The 19870-nt window shown below is 34.0% G+C and overlaps 1 protein-coding gene across 8 annotated transcripts in view; it reads left to right on the plus strand.

Moving 5' to 3' along the window:
- The window catches only part of dnc (phosphodiesterase dunce), a 215054-nt gene that overhangs the window by 78525 nt on the left and 116659 nt on the right, over positions 1-19870 (plus strand). The window contains exon 1 of one of the 8 annotated variants that reach the window (XM_018519404.1): positions 19509-19832. The exons of the other annotated variants lie outside the window; for them this stretch is intronic. Within the exon in view, the coding sequence (XP_018374906.1) occupies positions 19597-19832 (236 nt within the window). The 5' untranslated portion in view covers positions 19509-19596. Of the gene's footprint in view, positions 1-19508; positions 19833-19870 lie in introns of those variants that run through there. 8 annotated transcript variants of the gene reach the window in all.

Raw genomic sequence — 19870 nt, forward strand, 5'->3', positions numbered from 1 at the left:
CCGTGGTTGCGAAAAAAAGATTCATTTACTGCCTATAGTAAGTTAGTAGCAATCTTGCGTTTCAATATAAAATATTCAATATATACTATATATATATTTATATATATATTAAGATTACTACTAACTTATTATATTAATGTTCGTAATATGTTAGTAATAATGTTAGTAATAATACCCATACATACGCGTAATGTTCTCTCAAACATGAAACAATTATATTATAAATTATGGTAATTTCAATCAAATATTAATATAGTGAAATATTAAGATACAAATAAAATAAACGTTTTTATTCAGTAAATGTAATTGTAATTATAGTAAATATAATTATTTTCTTAAATTTACTTACTATTTATTTGATAATAATAACTAAAAAATATATTTTAAAAATTAAAGATTTTCAAGCAGTTTGTGATTATATTATTAAGAACACAATTGACTATATTTGGTTAAAATAATTGTAAATATATAGTTATTCTAAAAAATGACTATAAGTTATAATTAAATTATAATAATTGTTGTCATTTTTTTCTTTAGTGTAGCACAGAGGAATTACATTGTAGAAAATAATGTCGTAACTTTTTTATCTCAGAAATTATGAAAGATTTTCAATATTTTAATATTTTTCAACGAATTATAACTTAGGTTAATTATTCCGACCTAGAAAGATATTCATTATATTTTCAATCATGTACAATAACAAGAAAAAATAAAACAACAGTAAAAGGACTAATAAGGGATATAAAGTATATATTTTTTACAATTTTTTAAAATTCAATCTCTGCAAAATTCAATTAAGTTTGAAATAAAATTACAAATAAATCTCTTAACTGATTCTTTTAAGAAACAACGTGCGGATGTAATAAAGCCAGTAGTATTACTAAGACTTAAAGCCGACATGGGGCAAACAGGCAAGTGAGCTCTCGCGTAATGAGTTTACGTGTCGAAACTTCTTGCAGACGTCATCGTTCAAATTCAATCGTAACATAATAGGTCCCGTGAGTTTCCGTATAACGTAGTTGCGAATGGCATTTTACTCGCGCGTTGCGCCTTCGGTGATAGTGTCGTTATAATATAATTCAACGCACCGAGTTTTACTCGGAACCGCACGCGAAAGTTTGAGGCGACCGGCTTCTTCAGCCGCGGAGCTCTCATTAAGGGATCGGGCAAATATCCAATTACGTACAACTGTTCCGCATTGTTTGCCTGGAGACGTGCTTGCGCGTCGATACGACGGGAACGAGAACGAGCTTGTTCTGATTTTGCAGCATAATTGAAAGTCAGATTACGCAGATGGGTGAATGCACAATCGCGAATGGCTTAGACGTTGTTTTCAAAGTTACCGCGTCCTCGCACGCGCGTACGCGCCCCGAGTGCAGTTTAATTGTTATGCGACGCGATAACATGTTTTATCAAGTTGCGATTCGCAAACGCAACGTGAACGCAAAATATCTCGTCTGGGCAACAATCATGAGATGCATTGTAATTGAATGAAATATTTATGAGATTGATATGTATAAAACTTCATGGGAAAACCTTTTACTTGATTAAATCTAAAATGTTTATATAATATTTAAAAAACAGATACAATCAATGGACTCTTTTGATATTCAAAAATTTAAAAGAGAAACGTTTAGAGCAAATGAGAATCAAACACTATGCGACCTCAATCTTCTATACAAACTGAAAAGGAGAAGGATCAATAAAGCCGTTTTTGTGCTCTCTACGGATTTCCATTAGACAATTTTTTTATATTGTGTAATCATTAGGAATGTTAAAAATAATTATTATATGAGAAAAACTCGATCCATGAAGCTCTAATTAATTATTAACCTAGATATGTCATTATGATACTTGAACACTTTTTATGACTAATTAGTGAATTAATAAAATATTTTTGTTCATTTTATACTGTTCCGCCATTATATTAACATTATTTTAGATTATCTATCATTCTAAAGATGGAGATAAATTAAGTTCATAGTGAAAACAATGAATTTTTTAATTATTTTTTATATATGGATATACTCATCAAATGATGAGGCCCACAAATAGGTGATCACTCTTTGTCTATAAGGTTAAGCTTCTATATCGCGCCAAGATTGCCATCATTGTAGAGTTTTTATTTTTCATTTTTTGTTTTTTTTTTCAATTTTTTGAAACTGAAAATTGCATCATTGCGTATAAGTATTTGATGGGTACCTGTATGCCAAGAGTAATAAAAAAATTCGTTCTTTCACTATGAACTGCACTTATTTTCTCCTTGGAGACAATAAATAATCTAAAATTACGATAATATAATGGCAGAGCAGTATATAATAAACGAAAATATTTTATTGATTTATTTATTGGTGAAAAGGTATCATGAAAAGTATGATAGTGATATATCTAGACTAATAATTAGTTAGAACTTTATGGATCCAGTTCTTTTTTATATAATAATTATTTTTGACATTTTCCTAATGATACAATACAAAAAAATTAATGTAAATCCGTAGAAGGCACAAAAACGACTTTATTGACATTCCTTTTTGTCATCTAAATTTAACCTATCCGTTTTACCCTATTTATTCAAAATTAGATTTTTAAACATTTAAGCTTATCTTTGGATTACCTTCAATTAGCAATACCATGACTTAAGAAAGAAATATGTATGTTTACGTATTATTATGAAAGAGATACTCTTGTACACAGAAAAAAAGATTATTCGTAAATCAATCATATTATACTTATATATAAATAAAATTATTGTAATCTTGCCTTGAAGATTTTAATCTTGATTTGATTGAATTTGTATAAGATTTTTAATTGAGTGTAAGTCTTGAATTGAGTGCAAAGTATTATAATATTAAAATAAATTTAATCAAATCAAGATTAATATTTTTGAAGCAATATTATGTTTTTGCTTAATATGAGTATATTACGGTTGATTTAAGAATAATCTTTTTTCTATGTAAGAATAAAATAAGGTCGTCAATTTTTATTGATTCAAAATTCAAGATGGAAAAATGTCGCGATCTGAAAATGTCTCGTTGCAAATTATTGTACAAGGGATATAAAAGTCGTCTCGATTTAGACGTCACCACGAAGGCATCTCTCGATTAAAGACGTTTTGAAGGAATGTTTTAAAGGTAACCACTGTTCGACGTCTCTCTGCTACACGACACTTTGTTATCTTAATTTTTCACTTCCCTAAAGATCGTTGCTGAGTTCTGACGTAAACAGGAAAATCAGTAGATCCTCCCTTATTTTTAAATTTCACGAAGAGTTTCACAATTTAGATTATTCGGTTTCGTACAACGAGTTTGTTGATTTTTCTAAAAAGATTTGAAAACTACTCTTCGGTAGATCTTGTTTTCTATGCACTCAGACATTTAGAGAGATTTTTAATGAATTTACGATATTATTTTCGAAGTCTGCAAAAATCAATAACGTCAGATAAATGAACGATCATTGCGGCAACCCCTATAATTCTTATATGGTTATAACTGTTATTAAAATTTTCAAAGAGATGAGAAAGGAACGGAGTTATTAACCGTGGGATGAACCGCGAGTTAGTGACCGCTAGATATGCCACTTCCGGTTCCGTCAATAACAATTCGAATTGAATTTCTTACTCGACCATCAGATCTGTGATTCCACTAAAATGATCGGGCGAAATATCGGTGGGTAATCAGGAATTTAATTAATAGACCACGTCGATGTGGCTATTAGTGATGTTTCCTTCTTCGGAAGGTGGCCCTTTCTTCGTTTCCTCTCCACTGTTCGGTTCTACCCCGCTTTTCCCACGAGTGCCTGATCGATGTCGTGGCGGTGGAGGCTGGCTGGCTGGGCTGGTGACGTAATCGGGAACCTCCGCCCCCAAGCCTTGACGTCACTGATGCCCTCAAATGCGCGTGGTCAGGTGCGTATCAGCGAGAATCTCCGTCTTTCTCCATGCCCCGTGCCTCCTCGCCGTTGCTTCTCTCATACTTTAGAAGCACTTCAGCCGACGGCCCCGCCACAACGTCGACATCAACATGCATCCGTTTAGGAAAATGGAACAGCGTTCTGTAAATCCCTACCGAGGGTGAATTAAATTCCAAACGAAGAAAATATAGCTGATGCTATAGAAAAGGAAGATTGTAAATAAATTAAACTTAATCTGAGATTAAATTGCCTCGCCTTTCGTAGACTAATTATTGAATTTTTACGATAATCTTAAAACATTTTTGCACTACTTTTACACAGTAATTATATCTGTTCTAATTAGAGAGGGTACAATTACTTGTAATAGTTTCAAAATTATTATGTTAAGGATTTAGAAAGACGTTTCTGTGTAGGTTTAAGAAGATTTTAGTAAATCTTTGCTTTAGATTTAATTGAGAAAAATATACGCAGTCAAATAAGGAGCTTGTATTTATTTTTGACGTAGCATTATATAAACAAAATCTTTTTAACGCTTAATTATTAAATGGTATTGAAAATTAAGAAGCCGCAAAGAAATAGAGTGCTCAATTACATCTTCTCTTAAAACTTCAATTGACAAAAGCAGCTGTAAATAAAATTTAATACTTTTTACAACATTATATATCTACCAACAATAAACAAAAATGAAATTTATATCTAGGATTTATTACATTTATTTATAGCGTTATTTTCTGTCATAACGTTTTATAGCGCAGTTTGTTATATTGATTAGGGCACACTCACAGTTTTCCTAACGAATTGCATTAATTATGCAAAGTTTTTACCGGCTGTTTTTCCACACAAGTTATTTGCAGAATTTTAATTTGCAACCAAAAACAAAGTTAAGTTTACAAATGTAAATTTTCCATGTAATCTTACAAAAATATATATATTAAAAATACAAGTTTGTATTGAAATAGAATTGGAACGTATTTTTCAATTCTTTAAGCGAGTTTCCTCACAAAAGAAATTTTTATATGAAAAAAATTCTATTTCCGCGTGTCTCTATTTTTTCATGAATTCCCATTCGAACGTACTGCGGTTTTTGCAGTGCCCAAGGTATGAAAGTCGTCCAATTACCGAGCGCTCGTGTACGCTTATCGAATCCATGGAAGTAATTTGTAGAGAACGTGGTAACAGTTATTGTACTCGATGATTCAGCAGTTGGTGATTAAATCCAGACTGCCGCTTCACTCCGCGAACTAGTTTTCTCTGGATACACCTCGGAAGAATTCTCAAGACAACCTCATCCCCGGCATTGGCACCGGTCCATTGTTTAGTTGAAGGGCGGTTTCTCCGCATGAGGACTTTCATCGATTTCCTTTTTCTTCTTTATTCGCCCATGCCGCTCGAGATTAAGAATTTCCTTTCTGCAACCGCATCGTAAGCAGCGGACACGGGTAGCTTATTAAAATCTTCTATACGATTGGAAACTTACATCTAATTATCTATACGTTGGAAACTGTATCGATTGAATCTGTTTTATATTGGAGATTATATTAATTATCAAAATTTAAGCATTCAAATATCTTAGCGTTTAGTAAAAATTAATTTATGGTTTATGTGTTTATATTATATTAAAGTTATAACAAAAAATAACTTGCTCTGGCTCGTAGCCCATTATTTTTATTGATTTGATTTATTAATTATTGAGCCTTGGATTTATTGTTAATTTTAATTTATAGTATTTTATCTCTTAATTTTTTTCTCATCTAGGAAGATGATTTGTTTTGCTACACGGAGAGAATTTTTTCTTAGAATTTACCCTGAAAATATGACAGCCGTGGGACAACATTTCGAAGAATTTTAATATAAATCTCTCTCATTCATTAATAAAACTACAATAAAGTATAAAATAAGTTTGATCAATTTTACTGAAGTGCATGGTAAAAATCTTTAAAATATTGTATTGTACCACAATCACCATATTTTCAAGGTAAATTTTAAAAGAAAATTCTCTCCGTGTATTGTAAAACATGATTGTGTAAATATTTATTGTGACGTGCAACATGGATTTATTGTATTGCACAAGAGATTTTCCATTTTATGTTGAAATAGATTTATCGCGTCGAGTAAACGAGGTTTTGTAAGTGATGTAAGACTATCATTCAACCGCCACCAAACGGCTCACAGGGGAAAAGACGAGTTGTCGCAAGACAAGTGAAACTGGTCGATCAGTATCCGGCTTGTAGCAACCTTCTTTATCGATGGTTACTGCTCCCACCGTGCTATTCTGCCTGGCAAAGTCTGAAATCGTCGATTCGTATATCTGTAGAGCTTCATTCTACGTTGCCTCGTAGTACCTCAAACTCATGTAATATCATCGTAGACATATGACATTGATTAATACGCATTAAATACGAATAACGCAATAAATTGATTAAATTGAATAAAATCAATCATGAATTCGTGATAAAGATACAATATCATTCTCTGCATAAGTTGCGGTTAATAGGACTAAGAATAATGGTACGTTTCCATTGAGCGCGTCACGCGTCGCGTCATGAAAGAGAGAAAGAGATAAGATTATATAAATACACAACCCCTTTCTTTCTCTCCTTCGACGACGCGATGCGTGACGCGCTCAGTGGAAACTCAGCCTAAGAGTATGTGTACAGCTTTGTACATTTTTACTTTGGCAGTAAAATCGATCACAGGTCACATATCACACGTAGCTGAGTATAAAGAAAATATATCCGTCTTTAAGTTCATAGATTAAACTTTGCGATGTTACTTCACGCGATTTAATTTTGCAATTTAATAGTGAATCTTATATTGTCAATTTTGAACGGTTTGATTTTAACGTTTGATTTTAACGGTTTTGAGTACGCAGGATGTACCCTGCGAATACACTGACTTCCTGCACACACTTGCGGTTTCATACATTGTTCCTAAATTTCCGATATTCCCTGATATCCTGAGAACCCGAAAAGACCACAAAGCCACTGCCTTTATTACACTCATGTATGACGTCAAGCATACTAAAACCACGTTCAATGTTGAAATAGTTATTATATATATATATATAAAAGAAAGAGAGAGAGACAGAGAAAGAGAGAGATAGAGATTTAAAGGCCGAGATCCATGAGTATCACAAATAATTCATAATCTAAATTAATAAGTGAAACATGCACAGATGCAATCTTTTACGATTTTTGAAGATTGATCTTTTACATATTTCTATAGACATTTAACATTTACATATTTAAAAAACGGAATGATAAGAATTAATTTAAAAAAATTTTAAATTTGTTTTTTCTAGTTTTTAAATTGCACGTTTTACATAGGAATAATTAAGATATTTAAAATTCTCTGTCTCTCTCTCTCTCTCTCTCTCTCTCTCTCTCTCTCTGTCTTTTACTAAATATAAATAAAATTATCAAAAATATATAATAATTAATATTTATTTATAATTATGAATTATGATAAAATTTGGTTCACTCTTTCGATTAAGATAATTAATGCTGATCGAGCGCTCCTTCTTTTTCATATGTTTTTCATATAAATTTTTTATACACGTATCTGTAATGTAAACTGAACATTGACCAGTTTTGAATAATTTTACCATAAATGCTTTGCATAGAAATAGTAATAATCCATACTTTGTAAAATTTATATAATAAACGTAAAACACTCCCAGAACTTTGTTTATTATAATTTAATGACTAATTTGTACGCGTCACTGATCTGTGACTAATAAATAGTATATTGCATATCATATAATTTTATAACGATGAAATGATTAATAAAAAGCATAAATAACATCTCTGTATAAAAAACATTTTTCTAGATGCTATTTTCTCTCCAGAACGATTTAGATATATCTTGAAATTATAAATCTCATTTCTTGAATAACTAGCAGTATCTTATAGCAAATCTTTTCACACGATTTAAATTCCGATATAAATACCGAATGATTTTAGCACACGTGAATAATATTTAAATGTTATATGGATAAAAATATGTTACATGTTATATTAAGAATTAATACATCTCAATAAAAACATTATTCCTCTTTTTTGTTGCAGGTAAGTCGAGGTGATACTACTTTTAATCTGGACAATCGCGTTGCAAGGTCACATAGCTCGGGGAGTTTACGTAAGTTACATATATTGTGCGAAGAAATATCCAGCGGCTTAGCGGTATCTGTGTTTCTATCTTATACGTATGCACAAACACTGTTATGTCTCTACAAAACAGGATATCGGCGCTTAAGTCTGTACTGATAGCAACAGCTGCTACGCGTTGTCAGTGAAGAATTGCAATTTTACCACTTTGGATTTATTCCAATTTCTTTCTGCCATCGTCTTATATAAACGGATGCAACACGTGTACACGTACATTTGAAACAGGCCAGCGAATACCGCGGGAAAATAGTGGAAAAAATCTTAGATTTTCGTAGGATTTGCGTGAAAATACAATGTCGCGAGGAACAGCTACCATTTTCAAACGTTTCACAATTAAATTGGAGGTCGCACGACGGTTACGACGAAATTCGGTCATCCCAATATTGTGCGTTGTCCCGTCCCATCAGCCGCGTCCACTCCGAAGGTAATAAAAGTCCACGCGTCGACAGTGAGTGCGCGAATGTTTGCCGAACTATCGTCGAGTGCGATCAAATCTGATTTGTACACACCCACACAGCGCGCTTTAGATACGTCCGTGTATATCAACGCCCACGCGAATGTCTTAGTAATATGTAGCCACACACGAGATATCACATCAGGTATACACGAAAAGGGGGAGGAACGACAAATCGCATGCGAGAGGACAAGCGATATGAAACGTATGTTTGCGCGCCAAGGCGCGAAGTTCCCCACGTTGTTTACTTTGTCACCCGAGGGGACAAGTTATTCTAATCGAATTAGACTTCTACACAGTTATTTTCTTTTTGCGGACGTCGCCATGAAATTTAGCGGATCCTTCGAAGTCGGAGTAACCAGTGATTACGTAAAACTACGTCACGGTATTTGGCCGCACGCTAATCCAAACGTTTATTTGCACGTCCATGGTTGATTCGTTAAGCAAGCAAAAACAAGCGTTTGCTCGGTTTTATGTGTGCTACGTGGTACAAGTACACCAATACCACGGTGTTTTTTTTAGAGTCAAGATCGAGGCAGGAAAGATGTTTTTTATATATATCTTTTTTTTTTCTTTATATATTTTTACAAATCTGTTTTATTTGGCTGGCTTGCTTAGCAAGAACAAGAATTCGAATAACAGCAAATGTGATTTGATGTCAAGTCTTGATATCTAAAATATAAACTTTGATATCACTGAAATTGTAGACAACGAGTTTTTTATCGATACGATGTCTCGTTGCCAAAATAATCCACATGTTGCACGAAGATGCTCTAAAAATGTCATCTGGATACTGTTTCCTCATCGCGATATATTTAATGCGGAACCACAAATGTTCAGCATGTAGTAAATTTTATGGACATTGTATTTTACGGATTATCATTAATTTCCACCGCGATGCTATTTCCAGGTTCTTCTTTAATGGCTCAAACGTGTTTAGCACATTGCGTGATCTATATATGTATGCAGATGCTTGCAATTCCCGAGCATTACTCGTGGTTTGTGACACGTAAAACTATTTCCGCGCATCAGTCACTTGATAATCTAGACGTGCAGAAAATGAACGCACTATTCAACAACTTGATTGCACAACGTTTTCCGTTGAAGTAACAAAATAATATTATCTTTCTCGGCTCGCGAACTCTAAACTAGTTTTACATAGAGTTTTATTTTTCTTAGGAATTCCTAACTTGATTAATTGTCAAAGGAATGTAATCTGAAATTTCATTTACTTCACTTTACCAAGATTTAATGTTGAAAATTAAGAACATAAGACAGAAACCTAATTAAATGTAACTACAGCCTGATTAAATTTCTTTAAAAGGAAGTTGTTTCCAAGATGGTCAAGGAACGATTTTATTTGGAATTTATTTTTTATTTCGTCAACATTTTGCTCCAAAGTCGTTCATACGACGTTTCGCGCTGTTTCGTTTATCGCAGCAATTTACGATTTTACTTTTCCTCCTACCTTTTGAGTGAAAGTGGTTGGCCGCGAGTCAGCCATCGCCTAAAGGATTATCTAGAGATCTTCAAATGAGAGATTGGACACCGTTTAGACAACTTCTGATTGGTCCGTTATATTTTTTAAAACTTGTTCAAGATAAAGAATACATGCATGAGATACAATGACATGCGTGAATATCTCATTCTATCTTATTTATAATCTTATTCATTCCACTTTATAATCTTATTCATTCAAGTCCTGAAAAATATGGCGGACCAAACGTATGGCATCCAATTTCTTACTTGAGGATCTCTAGGATCACCTGACGCAGGCGCCGAAAACCGACGGGTCGCGATGCTACGTCTACGGTAGCTCCGAATTTTTACATGAAAAAGCTATCATAAACATCATAATAATAGATCCTTATCCTGCTCGTTGTATCCGGCGATAACAATCTGACGGTTCGATAATTCCGCTCGAGCGAACCGACCGTCCATTTTGCCTATGTCAATCCTCTCGTGTCGCCCTCGTGAATGTGCGGTCGAGGGAAAATTCTTGGAAAGCCATGAAAAAGCGACTTCCCGAAGGGGTAGTTTTAGTACCAATAAAGTTTTAGTGCAGCCTTCGTAACTCCGACGAATTATGTGGGTTACCGTAATAAAGATGGACTTTGCGTGACAGTACGTGTCGAATCGCAGTGGATCGCGAATAGTATTAATTCAACGTTCCTTGGATGATCTAACGTGAGAAGAATAAAGGTTTGTCGTGCCTCTACGGTCGAGCGAAACACATCGCTATTCAACGCGTGCAACGATGTAGATTTCTTTCCGTTTGCGCGCGACAGTGAAAATAGTTTTCCATTTGAGTTGTCGGAAAGGACGTCTCATCTCTATATCGTCTGATGACCTATCTAGATAAGTGGACTTCTATTAACCGACAAAGCGGAATTACGTATTTGAATTACAGAGGTCTACAATGACCGCTTCGAGGCGATTCCAACAACTTCGCCGCCATGTGAGATTGGTTTTCAAATGTGTTTTGACGCCGCAGACTGGCGTAGACAAAGGTCGCAATCAGAGAACAAGCGTTGCGAAAATCAATGTTAAAGTTACCAAGATTGCCCCAATTTATTTTCTAGTTTTAATAACATAATAGTGGCGCATATCTTATTAGCTTTCGACGGTCTATGCCAATTAATTAATCCAAAAGAAGCAAATCACTGTAATCTTAGAAAGTGTTTACAGTCAAGCTGCACCGCATGGTAATTAGAGCCGGCCATTAGCGTCCGTGATCATCCGAGCTACGTAATTCATCAACTTTGTCGATGTTGCCTCCGTCTAACGGAATCTATTAATTATGTTGGAAAGGAACTGTTGCCGAGTCATTAGATCTGTTCTATTTGTTGCTTAAAATCACGTAAAAATTTTACGCTTACGAGATAAGTATACATATATTCGTGTGTTGGAAAGAGAGAGAAAGAGAAAAAGAAAATAAAAATTCTGAGTGTAAAAAGTACAAGCAACACGAACAAACCTATTGTGCCTGTATTAGATTAGAGATTGAGATTGAAATTGAAAATCAATATCAATTTTAATCTTACGGACGGAAAACCTACTATTGTGGCGCTGAAACAGTGTCGTATTTTTTGAGGCAAAGAATACAATGAAATAATGAATAACAAATCAAATAATGAAATAGTAAAACTAAATAATTAAATAAGTATAACAAATCATTCTTAAAAAAAAGCTGTAAGATTTAAAAAATAGATCCCCGTAATCTAAAGGTTAATTAACTTTTCTTGATTGGTTAAATTTAATTCTCACAGCGCGGAATTTGATTGGATGCACTCAGTGCGCACTGGTGCACATTAAAGCCGTCGTACACAGATTGGCGTAAAAATATTTTAAGTATACTCTCTAAAGCTTTTAGAGAATGAATTGTCAAGACTTTTTTCAAGACTGATTCAATTTTCACACTCTCTCTTTAGAGTTCATTCTAAATTTCACTCCAAAGAATTTAGAGAGTAAATATAGAAAAGGGATTAAGCCCTCTCTGAAATCTTTAATACGCTTTGTTATGTTAGGTGTAAAATACGTACAATTTTGTAATTCGTAATATTTGCATTACGCTCAGATTAAATCAGGGTACAACAACTTTATGCACATTATTGCGTCCAACCGAATTCGCTATCAATCTCAATCTCAATCTCTAATCTGATACGGATCTTGTTTGATCGTGTGCAAATTAATCGATGAGTTCCGCGAGATAAGAGTAAAATCTGTTCACTCGCATCCCTTTTTTTTAATGTCCAGTATCTTTCTTCAATAGTACATGTTGGTTTTATTTCATATTTCTTAAACGGTCGTAGAACATTAGATATTCGTTTAGAAAACATATAAGACGTGTACACTGAAAAAAAATTTATCGAAAAAATTTATTAAATATTTGTTTGACTAATACTAACAAAATATTTACTTACAATAAATAAAGATGTAAAAAAGAACAGAACGAAAAAGGGCTACGAGCCTAAAATTTAGTCGTTATAAAATTGAAATTATTAAGAAGTCACTGAATAAAAACATGTCATTTCGTTATAACATAAACTTTAATTTGCCGGCAATAAACAATAAAATATAAACAAAACAAAAACAGACGTTTCGATCCCTGTTGGATCATTATCAATGTTATAATACAAAACTAAAACGGTGAAGATATTAAAATATTAGAGTATAAAAATTAAAATTCGCTCTCAATCGCAAAACTTGTTATAATAAGACTCACAGTATTAATGTAATAAAAACACGCTCAGTATAACTTGAAACTTGTACAACGGTTGTAGTCAGTAAAAATGTGAACTTCTGGACATGGTATGCGGATTAAAACGAAATTGTATCTTGTAAAACGTATGTCAATATAATATAAAAATATCAATTGTCAGACAATGTGATGAGAGTAGATTGGTCATCTCTCTAGTGTGTGTTCAGAGACAATGTTATTTTTAAATAAAGATGTATTTAAAATAAGATAATTACATTTAAATTATAAATAAATATATATTTACATTTAATAAATCTTTCGTTAGTACTATTCAAACAAATATTTAATAAAATTCAGTAATTTTTTTTTAGTCTATGAACCAATAAGTGCTACCTAGAATAAGACTTAGCGAATGACTTGCGTTTCGTGGTTGCGTTTCTCGCGTGACACGTGGCCGCGACGTAGCGACGTGGTAGGGATAGGAGTGCGAACTGGTCATTAATACATTACATTCATCAGTTTTTCTCGCCGTTCATCATCGCCGTTGTTGCCGCTGGCATAATCGCAATCGCGAGAGTGTGCGCGCGACGCGTCGCCGCGGCGCGGCGCGATGCAACTCGCGCGCCGCGCCGGTGTGTCTGTCGCGTGACCGCGAAGCCGTGGCCCGCCAACCTTAGTTGGCGTTGACTCACGTGGACGTGCGGTGCTGCGAACGCGATCCGTCTCGTGTTTGTTGCTTTGAACCACGCTGACATTCTTGAAACGTCGCCGTGTCGTGTGGCGGCCGTATACGCTAATTGCTCGTGTTAATTAGTTCCGCATGCGCACCGCGTCTTGGCTGGCTGGCCGTTCGTTAAGCCACTCGAGTCTCATTGGGATTCAGGTATCTTCGTCGTGGATGAAAACCGATTTTCACGGTGCGTCGTGGTCTTTAATTCATATTTTCCGCGTTGATATTATTGCACCCAGTTGCATATGATTATATGATTGTATTATTTATTAGTTTTTCAAGAATTAATATACAAGCTATGGTGAAGTACATTTTTTCTTGCTCGTTCTGAGACTTTTCTCAGCCGTTCTTCGATTTTTTGACGCGCCATTAAAAGTTTAATTTACGGTTTAATTAAAACATCGGTGTAAATTATTCTATTATTGAAAACGATAAACAAAAAATCGTTTCTCGATTATGTAGTGAAAATTAAATTGGAGTAATTATACGATAAAAGAGCATTTAGCCACAGCTAAAGATGTTGAGAGAAAGAAATTGGAGTAACGCAAGATAAAAGCAGAGCCATGTCCATCCAAAGTGATTTGATGAAAATATGATTTTATTTATTTGAGGCAATGTAAAATTAAAGCACGAAAAGTCTAAAAGACAGATTTATTAAAAATCTTTTTTTACACTCTAAAAAATATGAACGTGGATTTAACAGTGTTTACACTATTCTCACCGTGATAAACACCAACATAGTGTGGATTAACTTCCGAGTCCAACCTGGATTTCAAATCCATTATGTTGATATTGACAGAAACACCAATATACTAAGAATTATATATCATATAGTGTTAAATCTTATATTAAATCTCATAGTTCACGCTCGTATTTTTTAGAACGAATATTTATGGGAAATCCATTTGCAAGAAGCCTAAGATACTCAAAATTGTATTTAAACAAGCAATTAAGATACGCGATATGCTCTTTAAATTACTCTGCAAATTACGAAGCAATAAAGCTTCACCACTATTAAGGCGTAATATCATATTTCTATTGCGAGATCGACTGTCGCGACTTCGTTTTCTGCGCTACATTGTATACGCTAGAGTAAATAATTTAAGCGTGGCTATAACATATCGGTGTAACGAAGTTTCCACTTTTATACCATTCTCCTTGTAGTGTTTGCGAGTTATTCGAATACTGCGCTTTACCTTGCCTCATTAACTAGGTTTTATTTAAATGGTAATTAAACTTTGATTGATGAATATGTATTTATAAGAAAGCTCGAAATTTTATTGCAACGAAATTCGTATAAAATTCATTAAATGATCATTAAATGATCATTAAATGATGCGTCAGCGTAATTAATATTTATCAGAAATGAAATTTTTGGGTTTACCTTGAATTAGTTGATTAATAGAACAAGATGATTTATTTTGTACGCACGTATGATTGCATTAATAATGATCATAATGATAAAAAATTACTTTTGCTACGTTATCAATTACGATCATATGTTCATTCATCGAAACAGTTTAGGCACACGCCAGGAAATCCGGCATGCTTCTCGATTGTGATATGTGACATACACCATTTTATCATCGAGTCATTAAGGTCATTGAAGATTCAGTATCGTGGTACTTATTTCATTGACCGGACGCTGACGTGGAAAAATCAGTGACAGATGAATCGACGTCATGCTACCGTGTGACACAAGACGGATTTGCAATCGCGAAGAGAGAACTTCGCTTTTGTATTTTGTTCCTTTTCTTAGTTCATCCCGTGTCCACTTGAACGATGGATTTCGTGCGTTATATATTGGGATCTTATTCTCGAAAAATATCTCATACAAAAATATTCCAGTATATGTTACGTATATTATAGATTTTTATATGGGATATAGATTTAAGAATGAACAGAAAAAGAACAATTTTGCTGAAACATCTAATAATTTATTATATAGATACAGATTTGAAAAAATAAATTTGTTGGACCTTCAAAATAAGTATTTAGGATGCTCGATAATAATGCTACAAAAATATTCTTCTAACAACTAATTTGATTGTCCTACTCTCTAGAATTTTTTAAATGAATTGTCACTCTGAAGAATGAACTCTCTCACTCTTAAAGATTGAAAATTGAACCCCTCTTTTTCAAGACTGGCTCAATTTACATTCTTTACAGTGAGATTTTACTCTAGAGAATTTAGAATATATAATTATTTTGATAGTTCAATAAAATTTTCATTTTTGTGTCTAAATTATTTTCATTTTTGTAGCTAAATTTTTAGATGCGAAATCATGTGAGCTCTAATTTATGTCAAAATTAGCTATACTCGTAACATTTCGTGCGAGCCTATTCCCACGAGCGTTTTCTCTCCCAGCGGAAGTTATGATAACATCTAAAATACTTAATATGCCATTATACGCAAATTATATACGCGCGCGTATGTATGTGTGTGCAGTGCATCATGAATTTTTATGCAACATGTGAAAAATATGTGGATCATTTGCGGATATATGGTTTTCCGCGCAGCGTTCCGAGTTCAGTCGTTTTGCGATTCGACCGAGGTACTTGTTGAGTCGCCATCATACCGAAGGATATTCCAATTTTACTAATGGATTTTATCGACTCTTGACATAGTTCGCAGTGTGACACTTTCTAACTGGCTATTCGCCTTCGTTCGCCTCCATTCTACGAATTTTAGTACGGCCGCGAATATTTCTGCATCGAGATACTTGGAAACAAAAGATCGCGGTTTTATTACAGTTTCTTGCTTGCGGTGTGGTGGTATAAAGCTTCGCTGCAATCTCTTGAGCCTAGAAATTTATCGGCGTTGTTATACTCGTTTTTCTTTCTTTTTTTATGAAGTCTTGGGCTATAGGTCTGTTTTCTGTGGCTGAACTAGTGTACACTTTTAGAACTTACAGTGAGATAGACATACATTTGATATTTGTCGAAAGCAAGAAAGAAAGTTCTAGAGCAGTCTAGTTCAGGAACAGAAAACAGAACATATGTCTTAAGGTTATGGAAAATAAAAAAAACATAAGGCAGTAGAACGTAAGTAATAAACGAATCGGTCAATCACAATAGAGATCTAAGGCAACGACGTAAGCAAATCCAAAATGTTAATTTATTTATTGTTTATTTTTTTTGTGTGCCATAGTCTTTAATCTGCACACAGATGTACGGTGAACTCATAAATGTGTAGAATTTATGTTCGTGTAATTAAATTTTGTTTTGTAAAAGATGTCATTTCTGAAGTAGGATTTGAAGCTGTGGATTATTGATATTAATTTTAGAAGGAATTGTCTTTTGGAATTCGTTTAGCTCCGCTTGAGTGCTTTGTACTTGAGCAGTGGCGTCATCGGTTTACGGTACGAGTCATGTCGGCCACAGTTAAACAAAGAATTACTATCAGCTGAAGTTAATTATTTCGCTTTTAGCAGACTTTTAATAAAACATCAAAGCCATTGTCATTACCAAGGCAATAAGCTGCATTTAACTTTTTATATTTATAATTTCGTCATGATGTATAATTAACGTTGCAGAAATATTTCTTCTTTGCAAATTTGCATCTAAATAGTAGTCTGCTTAATTATTAATTATATAAATAATTGCTTGCTCATTTATTAATTATGCTTAGGTAAGAGTATAATAACGAACAGCAATTGATATGTAAATCGAATACATTAATATTACAAGCCTCAATACGTCCGATAATAAAAATGGAGTTATTGCCTCGGGATATCGCAACGTGTTTTATATTCGCAATCAAAGAAATTCCGCAATGTTAGCAGAAATGTAGATTATGATTGAGAAGCACATATAACGTTCAGTATCTCACGGGCGATAAAACAATCTATTAACGAACCATTAAACTCAAGCACGTTTGAGCATTATAAATTTAAATGCTAAGAATCGAGGACGGTGCGACAAGGGATTCGTTTATGGTTATGGCGTGGGAGAAATATACGTCGTTCGTGCAGTAAATTTACGCTGCGTATACCGAACGCGGGCATTTAATTGTTAATTTATGATGGAGATCACTTAACGTTCATAGACAAGTTCTCTCTATGTTCTGTATATTATATGGCACAAAATGTAAAGTGAGACAATTTTCGAACAATATAATTTTGCAAAGCGGCTTCTGAACGGATTACATCTTTCAAATGAATTTAACAAATCTGAACTTATAAATAGTCCAATTAACTGTATCTTAATAAACCATTATGAATATAACAAATTTTGAAAGTCTATTATGTCAGCAAAAAGCATAAATTTACGCTGTGTCAGCACAGATTCAAGACCATTTAATTATTTTTTTCTACCTACGATTTTACCTCGTTGGTGTCGCGCTCTTATTTGTAGTTACGTCTTTCGTTACCACGATGATAGCAGAAAAGAAATGTCACGGGCGGTGACATTTCCATTGTGTCCGCCAATGCAACGGGAACACAGATAGACTATTCCGCACTTATTGTTGAAAGGAACCTTTCAAAATAATTATTTATAATTGCCGAATCTCTTTCCTTCCTATTTGCATTATAAGTATGCAGCTCTTGTGTATTTATGTCTCTGCATAAATTTCCGTATAAATTATTATTTTTGTCGTTTAGCACAAAATTTTGATAGTTTTAAGTGTAGTGCATAATTTTTCAACAATGCCGCGTAATTTTTTTAAGACAAAAGGGATAATAAATAAAAAAGAAACGCTTCCATGCATGATATGTTATTCCACGTACGGATACGTTTTTTCCGTCCAGTTCATCACATAACTGTCGGCAACTTTCGAACAATAAATATTGTTCTTGGACGATATCGGCTTAACTCTAATAACAAGTAGCACGCGGATCAATTTAAATGACGTCAGATTATTGCGTTGTCAGCTTTGTTCAACACCCATATGACAGTTTCTCGCAGAGTGTAAAGCTTGTCACGTAACGTGGCCTATTTCTTGTTGTGTCATGCGTGCGATTTTCATCTTTGTCGAGCACTAATATGCTCTAAAAGAATATCGCATTTACACTCATACCCGTCATGAAGGAGAAAGGAAAATGTAATTCTAATGGATATCTAAAGTTATTATTTGATTATTTCTAGATATATACATTGAATACTTTTGAACATATATATAATTTATAAACCGTGTTCATTTTAAATGCGCGAACATTTAAACTTGGCACATATTGTTCGAAATAAATTCAGTTGTCATAGAGAAAATAAATGTAAATATTTTCTGATGCCAAGGAGAAATTGCAAAATGTGGAAGATGATTCACGAATTTATTATATTTGTTGTTTGTTTTAGATTTATTGTGTCTCTTTGAAAGCCGTTATTAGAGCATCAAATTAAAACTCGGTTATGATTTTAAATGCCTTTATTCACGTTGATAATCTACATTTTAATCACATGAATTCTAATTATATCTATCTGTAAATAGTTTCAAAATAGCTTCCAGCTTTCTTTACGTATTTTTTTATTTACTATTGTCATTACATACAATTATAAATATTGAATAAAACTAAGTTAGATCTTTCAAAGTTGCATCGTTAAAATTACTTTAAATATATACGGTAGCAATTTGCGATTTACACTGCAGATGTCGAATTGGCAAATAAAAGAAATAAACAGAAACGCGCGAATAAAAGAAAGAATGATAACTGTTTTTAGCTCCTGATGCTGTTAAAGGAAATTGAATCGCTACATCTCTCATAATCTCGAAAAATTTCTCTTAGCAGAGAAGATTTCGAACCCCGAAGGAAATCTATAAGTTCGTCCAAGATAGACCGGATGTACGTGATGCATTCGGGAAACTCTATCGATACGAGTTTCATGCATTTTATGGGTGGAAAAGTTTTATTAAAATACTAAAAAAATGCAGAAAATAACTTCTTTTACTCTCTGTTACCTATTGTGATACAACCGAATAAAATCGCTATGGCTTTGTGCTACAAGATAAAATTCACGCGCAAAAGAATGAAAAAAATGTGGAACGGGCTTCTCTCAAATTCACTAAAAGATGCGCAGCTGCCTCAGATTGTTAATGTTGCGGGAAGTGAAATGATACCGTGGAAATAATCGCCGAATCGTAATTATCGCGTTTCGATGAAAAACTATCGGCACGCGAAAGTGAGGGAAACGCGCGAAGATGATCGCAGTGTCGCTCTTCATCTGGACGCTAACAAGTTCGCGGGATCGAACCGAAATCGGACTCGAGAGCAGGCGAGATTCCCGAAGGGACTCACTGTACAGTCGAGACGATCGGGATCGTGCGGATTCCAGGCGGAATTCCAGGGAAACGGCCACGGTTGCACTAGCCATCATCGATCGAAGACGGCATCGTCCTCGACGGCACTCGCGTCGTTATTATATCGAGCGTAAGAGGTGAGTGGTATGTCGCGAATTGGCTGAATTTGACAAGA

Source organism: Trachymyrmex cornetzi, unplaced genomic scaffold (genome assembly GCF_001594075.2).
Source record: "Trachymyrmex cornetzi isolate Tcor2-1 unplaced genomic scaffold, Tcor1.1 scaffold83, whole genome shotgun sequence".
Classification (NCBI taxonomy): Eukaryota; Metazoa; Arthropoda; class Insecta; order Hymenoptera; family Formicidae; genus Trachymyrmex; species Trachymyrmex cornetzi.